The sequence below is a fragment of the Dendrobium catenatum genome, unplaced genomic scaffold (assembly GCF_001605985.2).
Source record: "Dendrobium catenatum unplaced genomic scaffold, ASM160598v2 fragScaff_scaffold_733, whole genome shotgun sequence".
NCBI lineage: Eukaryota > Viridiplantae > Streptophyta > Magnoliopsida > Asparagales > Orchidaceae > Dendrobium > Dendrobium catenatum.
In genome coordinates, this window is record NW_021319195.1 from 987,936 (window position 1) to 999,458 (window position 11,523).

An 11,523-nucleotide genomic window follows, 5' to 3' on the forward strand; every position below is an offset into this window, starting at 1 on the left:
TCACCCTCTCGTATGGCTCCCATGTGGCCTCGTAGTCAGGAATGTTCTTCCACTTGATCAGCACTTTCTTAGTTTCATCTTCTTTCTGGTGAACCCCCATCAACTCTAAGGGTTACAGAACCACATCTAAATACTCAGTAAGTGTCACCGGTAAGTCGGGGTTGGTTGTATAGTCATCAAATGGCTTTTCTCAACTACAATACATGAAAAACTGGATGTATAGTCGCTGTTGGTGGTAGTTTTAGCCGATATGCTACTGCTCCGATCTTCTCCAGCACTTCATAAGGCCCAAAGTACCTTGGAGCAAGCTTCTCATTCCTCCTGTTGGCGATTGTCTTCTGTCTATATGGTCAGAGTTTCAAGAACACCCTCTCTCCCACTTCAAACTGAATGTCCTTCCTATGCCCATCAGTTTGTTTCTTCATAATCTGTTGAGCCCTTAGCAGATGTCTCTTCAACTCTTCTAGCACTCTATCACTCTCCTCCAAATACTTCTCTACTGAAGAAATCGAACTACTGCTACTCTCAAAGTGCACCAAGTGGGGAGGATCCCTTTCATACAACACCTTGAATGGGGTCATCTGAGAAGCATAATGAAAAAAAGTATTGTATCAGTACTCAACCCATGATAGCCACTTAGCCCATAACTTGGGTGTCTCCGACACAAAGTATCTCAAGTAAGTCTCCAAGCTCCTGTTGACTACTTCTGTTTGGTCATCCGTCTATGGGTGGTAATCTGTGCTCTTCTTCAAAATTGTTCCCTGTAACATGAACAACTCCCTCCAAAAGTAGCTGAGGAACATCTTATCTCTATCTGATACTATTGCCTTTAGTACTCCATGCAATCTAATCATCTCTCTTATGAAAGCTGAAGCCACTGTCACTGCTGTGTAGGGGTAGGGGAATGAAATGTGCATACTTGCTCAACCTGTTCACCACCACTAAAATCATCGTGAAATCTTCTGAATGGGGAAACCCATCTATGAAGTCCATAGATATCGCCTCCCATACTCATCTAGATAGAGCCAATGGATGTAGTAGTCCTCCTGGTGACATAGCCAGGTATTTATTCCTTTGACCGATCTCACATCTGGCTACCATGTCCTCTACATCTTTATGCATCCCCTTCCAATACAGCTTCGAAGCTAGCCTCATGTATGTCTTCTGCATGCCTGAATGGCCCCCAACAGCACTTCCATGAAACTCCTGGAGTAATTTTGGGATGTGAATCGAGGTCTGAGGCATCACAAACCTCCCATAATATAGCAGTCTGTCCCCTCCAATGAGCACCCTAGGTGGCTACCCTCTTTCTTCAATAAATCTGCTATGATCTTTTCCAAATCCTCATACCTAGCACTTTCTTCTCTGATAGCCTCCTAATTAAGCATCAAAGGAACAGATAGTGTCACTGTCTACAACTCTCTCATACATCTAGACAAGGCATCTGTCACCTTATTCTCCACTTCTGACCTATACCGAATCTCAAAATCATACAGTAGCAACTTGGACAGCCACCTCTAATGCTCCTCTGTCACCATCCATTATTCCAGCAGGTATTTCAAGCTCCGCTGATCTGTCCTGACAATGAAATGACTCCCAAGTAGGTAGGGTCGCCACTTCTGGATGGCCAAAAAGATGGTCATTAACTCTCTCTCTCATAGACTGACTTCAGGCTGGCTCTAACAGTCAACACCTGGTTGAAATAGGAATGGGCCTACGATTCTGCATAAGCACTACACCCAACTCGTATCCGGACGCATCTGTTTCCACTATGAAGATCTGAGTGAAATCTAGCAAAGCTATGATTGTTACCATAGTTATAGCCTTCTTCAAGCTCTCAAATGCTAATGTAGCCGCCTCCCCCCATAGGAAACTGTCCTTCTTCAACTGCTCTGTGAGTGATCATGCTATGGTGTTGTATCCTTTTACAAACCTTATGTAGTAACCTGTTAGTCTTAGAAATCCCCTCAACTCCTTCAGATATTTAGGCACTGGTCACTTTAGCATTGCCTCAATTTTGGACTGATCTGTTGCCACCCTTTCTTTTGAAACAATATGGCCCAAGTACTCTACATTGGCTTGTAAGAAGCAGCACTTTTTCAAGTTGGCCCTCAGCTGGTGCTCCTACAGCACCTCTAACACCCTTTTTAAATGCTCCCAATGCTCCTCTTCCGTCCTACTGTAAATAGAATGTCGTCGAAGAATACCAGTACAAATCGCCGGAGATAAAGTTTGAAAACCTTATTCATAAGTGCCTGGAAAGTGGTCGGAGCATTGGTGTGGCTAAATGGCATCACCAGGAACTCATAATGTCCCTTTATCTTGATGAAGATCATTGTTCCACTCAATTCATCTAACAGCTCATCAATAAATGGGATAGGAAATTTATCAAGTACAATTTCCTTGTTGAGCGCCCTGTAGTCCACAAAATCGCTAGCTACCATATTTTTTTCTTCACCAATAAAACTGGACTAGAGAAATGACTGACGCTTGATCAGATGATTCTTTCCTCCACCATCTCTCTAATCAACTTTTCAATTTAATCTTTATGAAACTGAGGGTAGCGATAAGGCCGTACGCTGATGGGTGACACACCCTCCCTCAAAATGATGGCGTGCTCCTACTCCCTCTGCGGTGGCAATCCCTGAGGTGGCGTAAACACCTCTTGGAACTGCTGAATCAGTGGCTATATGGAGAGGAGTATATCCCCTCCTTCCAATCTAGCTCCCTCCAAACGGTGCAGCTCCACCAAATATCCTCCGCCTGCAAACTATATATTCTTCACCATAGTTTTGAGAGAAACCATGGATTTCGAGAACCCTGCATCTCCCTTAATCACCACCTTCCTTCCATCAACTCCATTGGGAGTGCTCCCCAATTGACTTTGGTGTCTCTCAAAGTCTAAAATCATTTCATCCCCAGTATGACATATGTACTCCCAATCTCCAGTGGAAGAAAATCTTCCCTCATATTAATCCCCTGGATAGTCAATACCACTCATCTGCAAATCCCCTGGCCTTTCTCCACCTTCCCCGTACCCATCATCACCCCGTAACAACCGGTATCCACCAATCTCACTCCCATTTGGTCGACGACCAGAGTGGAAATGAAATTGTGAGTAGCCCCACTATCAATCAGCACCACCGCCTCCCTGTCCTTTATCTCCCCCTTCACCTTCATGGTATGATTTGTAGTGAATCTTACCATTGAGTTCAGGGAAACCTCAACAAGATCCAAAAGCAGCTTCTCCTCCTAACCTCCCTCCTCAGCTTCCTCGTCATCACAGATGATGAGAACCTAAAGAGTTTGGACCTTGCACCGATGCCCTTGCGTATATTTTTCATCGCACCTAAAGCACAACCCCTTAGCCCTCTTCTCCTGCATCTATTTTTCTGCCAGCTGTTTGAAATTTCCCCCACTTCCTCCTCCTACTGTCTTCTCCTTTGTGGCCTCATGAATCCCTTCTGTTGCAAGACTTTTAGGTGCTAGATTGGTGATCGTCATCCTGTAAGTGCCCCCTGTGCTGCTACTCTTGGCTCCCCTCTCCAGATTTCTCTGATTTTCAATCAGCTTGGCCAACTTCATGACATCCCCCAAGTCACGAGGCATCAGAACCTTCACTGTTGCTCGGATCTCCGTCTTCAACCCCTTCATGAAATTCCCCTCCAATATTGTATCTGATAATTGCTCCACCCTGCTGGCTAGGTCCTCAAATCGCTCCCAGTAGTCTGCTACTGATCCCTCCAGCGTTAGAGCAAAGAACTGCTCATAGAAGTCTCATCCCCGGTCAGTTTGGAAGAGTTATATTATACAGTCCTTGAATTTCCTCTAGTTCCTAATAGGTCTCATCTGATCTCTCCACTAATACCATGACAGAGCCTTTCCTTCCAAACACAAGCCTCCCGCTATCAGCTTCTCCTCCTCCGTCAGCCCATTGATGGCGAAGTATTACTCCACCTTATAAATCCACCCATACGTATCTTCTCCTTCAAATATGGGCATCTTCAGCTTCCTAACCTTCTGATCGCCACCATTCCCCCTTATTCTTCCATAGCTTCCCCTCTCCCAAGCACTAGGGCCCCCCCATGTCTCCAGGTCTTCCCTTGCCCTGCCATAGCCCAAACCCCTTCAAATTCTCCCATTCTTTCTTCAAAATCAACACCTCGGCGGCCATAGTATCCCTCATGGCGTTCCCCATATCCACCTCCTCTTTCTTCCCTCTGGACAAGCTCCAGATAGGGTCTTCTTCTTTCTCCTTCCATGATTTTCATGTCATCTTCCTCCCTATGGATTTCAGAATTCGTGTTTTTCCCTTCCACACCTTTTTCCACGGAAGCCTCCGTTTGGTTTTGGATTTTTAACATTTTCTTCATCATGTCCCGGAGATCGGCAACTTGTTCTTCCATGGAGAAAATCCTTTCCTCCACCGTTGTCTTGATTTGATTCATCTCCCCTTCAAGCCTTTCTTCCAAAGCATCCACCTTCTTGGCCGCCATCACTATCCGGAGTTTGTAGATTCACAAAATCTGAATTTGAGGGACTAAAAAAACAACTTTCCTCTTATCCGGATCAAAAACCACTGCTAAAATTTGCTGAAAACAACCCTCTACCGGTCCCAAGACTTGCCCGGATACCAATTTGATAGGAAATACTTGAGTTTGGAAGTAATCCTATCGGATTTACTTGAGTTCGCAAGCAACCCTAACAATAATTGGTTCAAAACAGCGAGAAAAAAAAGAAAAACTGGACAAATCAATCTAGAAAAGATAGATTGCGATAGTGGAAACAAAGTAAAGCAAAACTCAAAGCAAGATACAATTGATCCTCAATTCGAGATGAGGATCTTCTCTCCCAAATCTCTAGACAAGAGAGTCTAGAGCCCAAGTTGCCAAAAAAACCTAATTCCAATCAATCAAAACCTAATCCTCCCTAATCCTCTCATCCTCTTTAATACAAAAGCTTTCCTAATCTAATTTCCCTCCCATGCCCTAGCCACCTTCTCCTGTTCAAATTGAACAAGTGGGGCCCACCCTATGGGCAGGCCAAGTCAAGGGAGGCGGGCCGGCTGGTCCACCTTTAACGTCGAATTAGAATTATACCAAGAAGTTGTGCATCAAGAAAAGTTTTAGGGAAGAGAAAAAATAGCTGGAAGAGGTAGTGTATCTAGAAAATAAGTTTTCCATATTAAAGGAGCATACACTATCAATTAATCCCTCAAGCGGTCTCCGGCTTGGTCGTGAAAATAAATAGGAACTTATTCTAAAACATTTCACTTATAATAACAAACCGCATGCAAAAATTCAAAAAGTACCTTCTCCTGAAGATCAAGGTCATTTGATGATGTTAAATCAACAACTGCCTTCAAAAAGAGTCGATCAGTAACCACAGCATCTTTTGCGCCACCTGCTCTCTCTAGCTGGTAATCCACCAAATCTGCTACAAGAAGAACAGCCTTTTTCTGAAGTCTAATGTCAATGCTAATATTGCTCATTATGTCCTGTACAAAGGAAGTGTTCCTTATATTCAACAGAGCAGATAGCCAAAAATTTACATTTTTCTTATATATTATTTACCTGTAACATCAACGATCCATTCTCTGAAAAGAACAACTCCTGGCCATTCTCATTATTCCTGATCAAGGATGAAATAGCAAATAATGCCTTTATAGCTTCTTCCGTGTAACTGGATTTTACCATTTTCATTAGCCTTGTCATAACTCCAAGAGCAAGGATCTGAGGCAAAGTTGTGGAAAAGAACTAATATTAGCATTTTGCAACAAATCAAAGAAGAATACATGTTCGAAAATGACATACATGCTTTAAAAATTATAAACTTTAAAAGATTGTGTACCAAATATGCATCTAGCATAGGAAAATTCTAATGTACGCAATTAAAGAAGTTCCAGGTAAACTTTAAGGCATTGTGATATTTTTTATCTAACTTCACAACTTAAGCACAAAAATTCATAACTAGTGGAAAGAACATATGTGATGTCTAGAAAATGAAGCCTAGCAGCTCAACAACTCGGGAACCCAAAAAGTTCAAATGACTACCATGATCATGAAGATGGTTGACGCAACAGCCATGAATAAGTAGGCAGTAAGCTTGAGACGGAAGGTTGATAACAAACCAAACTCAAAATAATCACAATAAGTACAGTTTGAATATATTACATCAACTTTTACAATTGCTCTCATATTTAGTTAAAAATTGGTACATTTTTTACAACAAACTTGTTCTGCTCTAAGTTTGCAGATATCTTATCAATTCTCGCATTAATTTAGGCAATCAAGCTCTCCAACTCCGATTTTAATTATAAGAACAATACCATCCTAGCATTTGCTCGATATGCAAGAATGACATTTCAGTTTATGATGATCAAGTCATATGTTTTATATGTTTTTGAAATATTCTAATCAACATGTTTACTATTTTAATTTCATTTCAAGTTCAAACTTAAATTTATAACCACCCATAACAAAACAATAAAAATTAAAAAAAGTGCATTGTTGGACTGGGTATGTTCAATGAATCCGCTTCAGGCTCTTATCATCTCTGATTAAGGCAGTGAGTAGACCTTTCAATCCCAGTCAGGATTAGAGAAGGGCAAGAGTCGAGAGGGGCGAACAAGCAGCTGGGAGAGAGAGAGAGAGATGGGACATAGCATGATTGACCAAGCATGTCCAATTACAAGCAACTAGTGCCTTGCCCCAGCGGAAGCGTTGAGCATGGGTGGTGATAGGGAGTTGGATTCTCGGTTATATGGCTTGGAATTGAAAGGAAGAGATGATGGCTCAGATGGTCGCTTAGGAAGAAGAGATTAGGGTTTCACATTAATTATTTACTTTTCTTCGTTCATGTTAAGGTAAAACTCTAAACCAACGTCATCTATATTGTTAACTTCTCTTAAAGTGATTCTACCAAAATATTAAACCTAAGTCTATCTACATTTTCGATTAAAAAATGCACTCGTAATAAGCCCTAAATTTAATTATGAAATTTAATTATGCATATGCATATACATTTAGACTTAGCATACTAATTTATTGGGAATTATGCAACTCAACTGATAACTAAAACATTAATTTGGTAGTAGCCGTAGCAGATTGTTTATTTTTGAAATATTTGTAGAATTTCACCCGAATCTAAGAAGATTTGGTTGGTGAAAGTTGGGGGGCAGGGCGGATCTAAAATATGAAATTACTAAATTTTCATAATGATCTTCTTCATAAAGGTGCCAAATTCTCGGAAATTTTAACTATTAAGTTTCACGTAAATATTATATGTTTTTAAATATCATCTTGGTTGGATGCTAATGAGACTAAATGGTAAAAAAGTACAATTTGAATACAAACTTGCCACAGTTAAACATTTGCAGAAAAATCAACAATTAGATCAAAATCAGAGCAAGGGAATGAAAGCTTTTTATTTAAGATGGAAAATAATATGCTAACCAACTTGAAATAATTTACTTAAACTTGCTCATAATTGTAAATTAAATTCAAGAAGGATGGACAGAAATTTAGGGCTGCGAGATGGAAAATGGGAAAAAAGGCACCGTTTTAAAGATGTAATGAGCATGGAAGAATGTATATGATTACCTGGTTCTGTACGAGTGCATTGTTTTGGCTTGCTTTTCCAAGAATCCATGCAGAGGTTGTTCGTATCTCAGGCTCAGGATTAACAAGCTCTCGAACCACAACAACAAGACCACCCAATTTATCAAGGTCTGTAAATCACGGGAAAACTTATAAAAGAAGCGAAAATTATATAAAGCCAGTAAAGCATAATAGGCCCCTAATGCAGCATATAAACCAGATGCCTACATTCAAGATTGCAGCATTATTTCTCTTTGAAAATAAAAAAAATTGCTATAGATGATAGGTGTTCATAGCTTATTACTCCACATCGTACACACAAAGCCACATATGTGAATTAATTATAAGAAAAATAAATAAATTCTCCGTAGCCAAAGAACTTGCAGGAATATTTTGGATTTCCCAGTAATTCAGAGTTCCTAAATGAACATAGTAGTTGCCAAAGAAAAAGGAAAAGACAACATGGGGCCATAAGCAACTTCAAGATTTAAAAAATATACAAACTCACGATGTCGATATTAAACCACAGAAAGCATATGCAAAGGCCACTTATAGCAGTTCTTGGTAATAGTGCAAGCCCTAGCCAAATTTCTGCATCAAACCAGATTAACGCACCTACAAATCACAGTGCTCAACTTTCCGATAGCTTACCACATTAAATAAGTCATGGAAGTCTAACTCACAGGAAGATATACCAGTCTAAAGAAATGAAATAGTGTGAATCCACTAATAGCTTAGTATAATACAGTTAGAATATCAAGGCAATCTATTCTTATATTAATGCTAAAGATAATGAACAGCAATAAACAAGAGTAAATCCAGAGGACTTCACAAATTAGTAAAACATAAAAACCAAAAATTAGTTGTAAGAAATCGCATGTCCAACTTGAATTGAACCTAGTAGGAACCTTGCACAAAACAAAGCAAGTAGTAACACCCACCACCTAATGAACACCACGATCAACATAAAAAACAAAACAAAAAAAAATTGAAGAGTACATCCTCAAACTTCTTTGATGTGTTTCAGTAGCACCTTTACCATTTGCATTATCAATAGGCTCAACAAGAATCAAAAGTTCATTCAATGCACGTTGTCGATCCTCTAATGAGATAGAAGAATTATTCAGATCATTGATAGCTATTTTCATCAACTCGGCATCTGAAGGCATCTTAAGTTTCTCCATCAGTTCCTGTGTTTGCATTACAAGAATAGAAAAAAGAATGTAAATCATTAGCATTTTTCCAGCTATTTTGGATCAGCAGAAAAGAATGTAAATATATAGAAATAAAGAAGAAATCAAGGTTAAAAATATCATTTGAAAAGAGCACTAAAAAGTAGTGGTTATAATATTGAAATCAAAAACAAAATACTAATAATTTATAATTGAACTACCGCTGCATGTCAATGTTTCCATGCTTCAATGAAGCAGCGAACAGATAAATGATTTTATACAGATTTTTCTTTACAACTACAGTAACCAATTCCTCTGTAAGTGGCCTCGCACAAGTTATGAAAAGATACCATTAAGTACAGATTGCAAAAAAAGTAAAGTTCCAATAATAAATGCCGAGATTCAAAATAAAAAGGCAGTCAAATAAAGTGGCAATGGCTATGACACGAAAGGAGAGAATGCTCTTTGGAAGTTATCCCCACCACTCCCCTTGCCTTTATTTCTAAAGGGTATTTCGTTTAACTTATGGAAAAGGTACACAACTACTGCTAACTGTGATCAATGTAGAGTATTTCGTACCATTAATTCAATTCATTCACATAACCATAACTTGGTAAAAATTAGACTAGATATTCTATTAATGAGACTTAATAATGTAATCCTTACAACCTTAACTCATAATACACATTTGATTGTGTATAAATGATGAAAATTTTGCATAACTGATGCATACATTTCAAACATGTTACCAAATATTTGCATTAAGTCTCCAACAGAAACTTTCTCCAGTTTTAGCTTGACAATAAGGGGGAAAAAACTTCTCAATAATCAATTTTGCCATTTTATGATGGCCTATAATATCAAAATGAAACTAAAACAAACAAGATAAGGCATTGTGAGGCCCTTTCAATTTAGACCAAACAACAAATACGTAGGACATTGAAGATTCAATGATGCGGACATCGGCACGAAGATTTGGCGCATCTATCACAGGAGGCGTCGTAAATCGACGGCTATAATTTAAATTGTCATTTAAGAGTTATTTTATGAATTTTAGCTTTTATTTTATGTTATTTCCTATTTTACCCCCAGGTTAGTTTATTTGAGTGTTGTGACCCAAGGGGCAATTTTGTAATTTTTTGTTTTCTTTCTCATGTTGTGACCTATAAATAAGGGTCTTAAGCTATTGTAAGAGAATGGTTAATTGATATGAAAAATTATTTTCCACACTTGTGTTCTTCTTGTGAGAGAGCGTTAGTGAGATTCCTATGAGAGGAGTCGAAGTCTTCACCAGCCGCAGGATGGGTCCGGGCTCGTGAATTGAAGTCCCTTGGAGAAGGGCAAAGCATCACCCGTCAGTCGTCGGAAGAGTCCGAGGCTCGCAGTTCTTATTTTCTCTCTTTCGTTTTATCTTCTATCATTGGGTTTTGTTTTCTTTGTTCCGTCTTTGTATTCCTCATCGTATTTGTCCTCGTAGTCATCTTCTTCCTCCTCCCCATCTTCGTTTGGCCGCCGGATTCACCTCCACCCGAAATTCCACAAATTTTTCCCCATAGCCGCCGGCCACCTTTCCCCATTAGCTCCTCCACCGCCAGCCACCCTTGTTTGTCTCCATGAATGAGGAGTCAATGCATCTTAAAACTTACCTAAAGAGTTCAAATAATTTAGGAAATTATTTTCATCCATTGAAATTCAAATTTTGAATTTCAATTAATTTCCTAAATTAGAACGCTATTTTAGGAAATTATTGAATCTCATTCATGATGTAATTTAAATTTACTTGAGTGATTTAATTTTGGACAGTTTTCAAAAATTCAAATTCCACTAATTTGAAATTTGGATTCTTTCCTAATTTTGTCATTCTATTTTGGAAAGTTCTTACATCAATTCTTTTGAATTTCAAATTCAATTGGATTTGGTTAATTACTTTCCTAATCCTAAATTTACATTTATGCAAGCATGACACCTCACCCCCAAATTCCCTCTTGTCCATTAATGTCGCCGGCCCCTTCATTGTCTTGGATTTAGATTTATTTCCTTAAGTCAAGTCTCTCTTTGGGAAATATTTCAAAACCCCTAAATCTCCTCCTAACCGAAATTGTTCAAAACCTGAAATTAGCTTTGGAAATAAATCCTCCCCCATATTCACGTCACCCTCACATTCCAAGATCTGTTGCCTAAGCATCCCATCATTAAATCTTGCCAAACTCATTTTTTATTTGAAATTCCCTCTCACCTTTCTTTGGAAGATATTGCCTCCTTCCTACCAGCTGTGAATTTCAAAGATCAAGCCCTTAATTGCTGCTGCTGTTGGCCGAAACAATCAAAGCCCAATTACGTGAACTTCTTCACGTAACAGCTTAGGAATTTAATTTCCCCCTACTTTCCCCTTGGATCCCGCAGCCCCTTTACCTTTCCTGTCTCCCCCTACTGGCTAAAATTCTCCAAGGTCTTCCCACTGGATTTCCTACACTAAACCTCTCCAAAACTCCACAAATCATGGATTCTCCTGCTCTCCTAAGCCTGCAGTCAGAAAAATTCCTGTAGTTATCCATTCATTAGCAAAGCCTCTGTTTCCTTTCTACATCAGTTCATGGTTACCTGGGGTGCGGACTCGACGGAGTCGAGCTCTTTTTCACCCCGGGAGAATGATGCGGACATCCAACCGTCCATGGCTATCCGAGGAGCTGAAGATCAACGGCTGTCATCGTCCCACGTTATCTTATATTTTATTTGTAATTTTTAAACTTTTA

The 11,523-nt window shown here is 39.4% G+C and overlaps 1 protein-coding gene across 1 annotated transcript in view; it reads right to left on the reverse strand.

The window, feature by feature from the left end:
* LOC110102355 (hsp70 nucleotide exchange factor FES1) overlaps nt 1–11,523 on the reverse strand; it is a 21,680-nt gene that overhangs the window by 1,662 nt on the left and 8,495 nt on the right. The window contains exons 3-6 of the mRNA XM_020830674.2: nt 8,638–8,788; nt 7,602–7,729; nt 5,574–5,732; nt 5,312–5,497 (exon numbers count right to left, since the gene is read on the reverse strand). Coding sequence (XP_020686333.1) covers nt 5,312–5,497; nt 5,574–5,732; nt 7,602–7,729; nt 8,638–8,788 — 624 coding nt within the window. The remainder of the gene's footprint in view (nt 1–5,311; nt 5,498–5,573; nt 5,733–7,601; nt 7,730–8,637; nt 8,789–11,523) is intronic.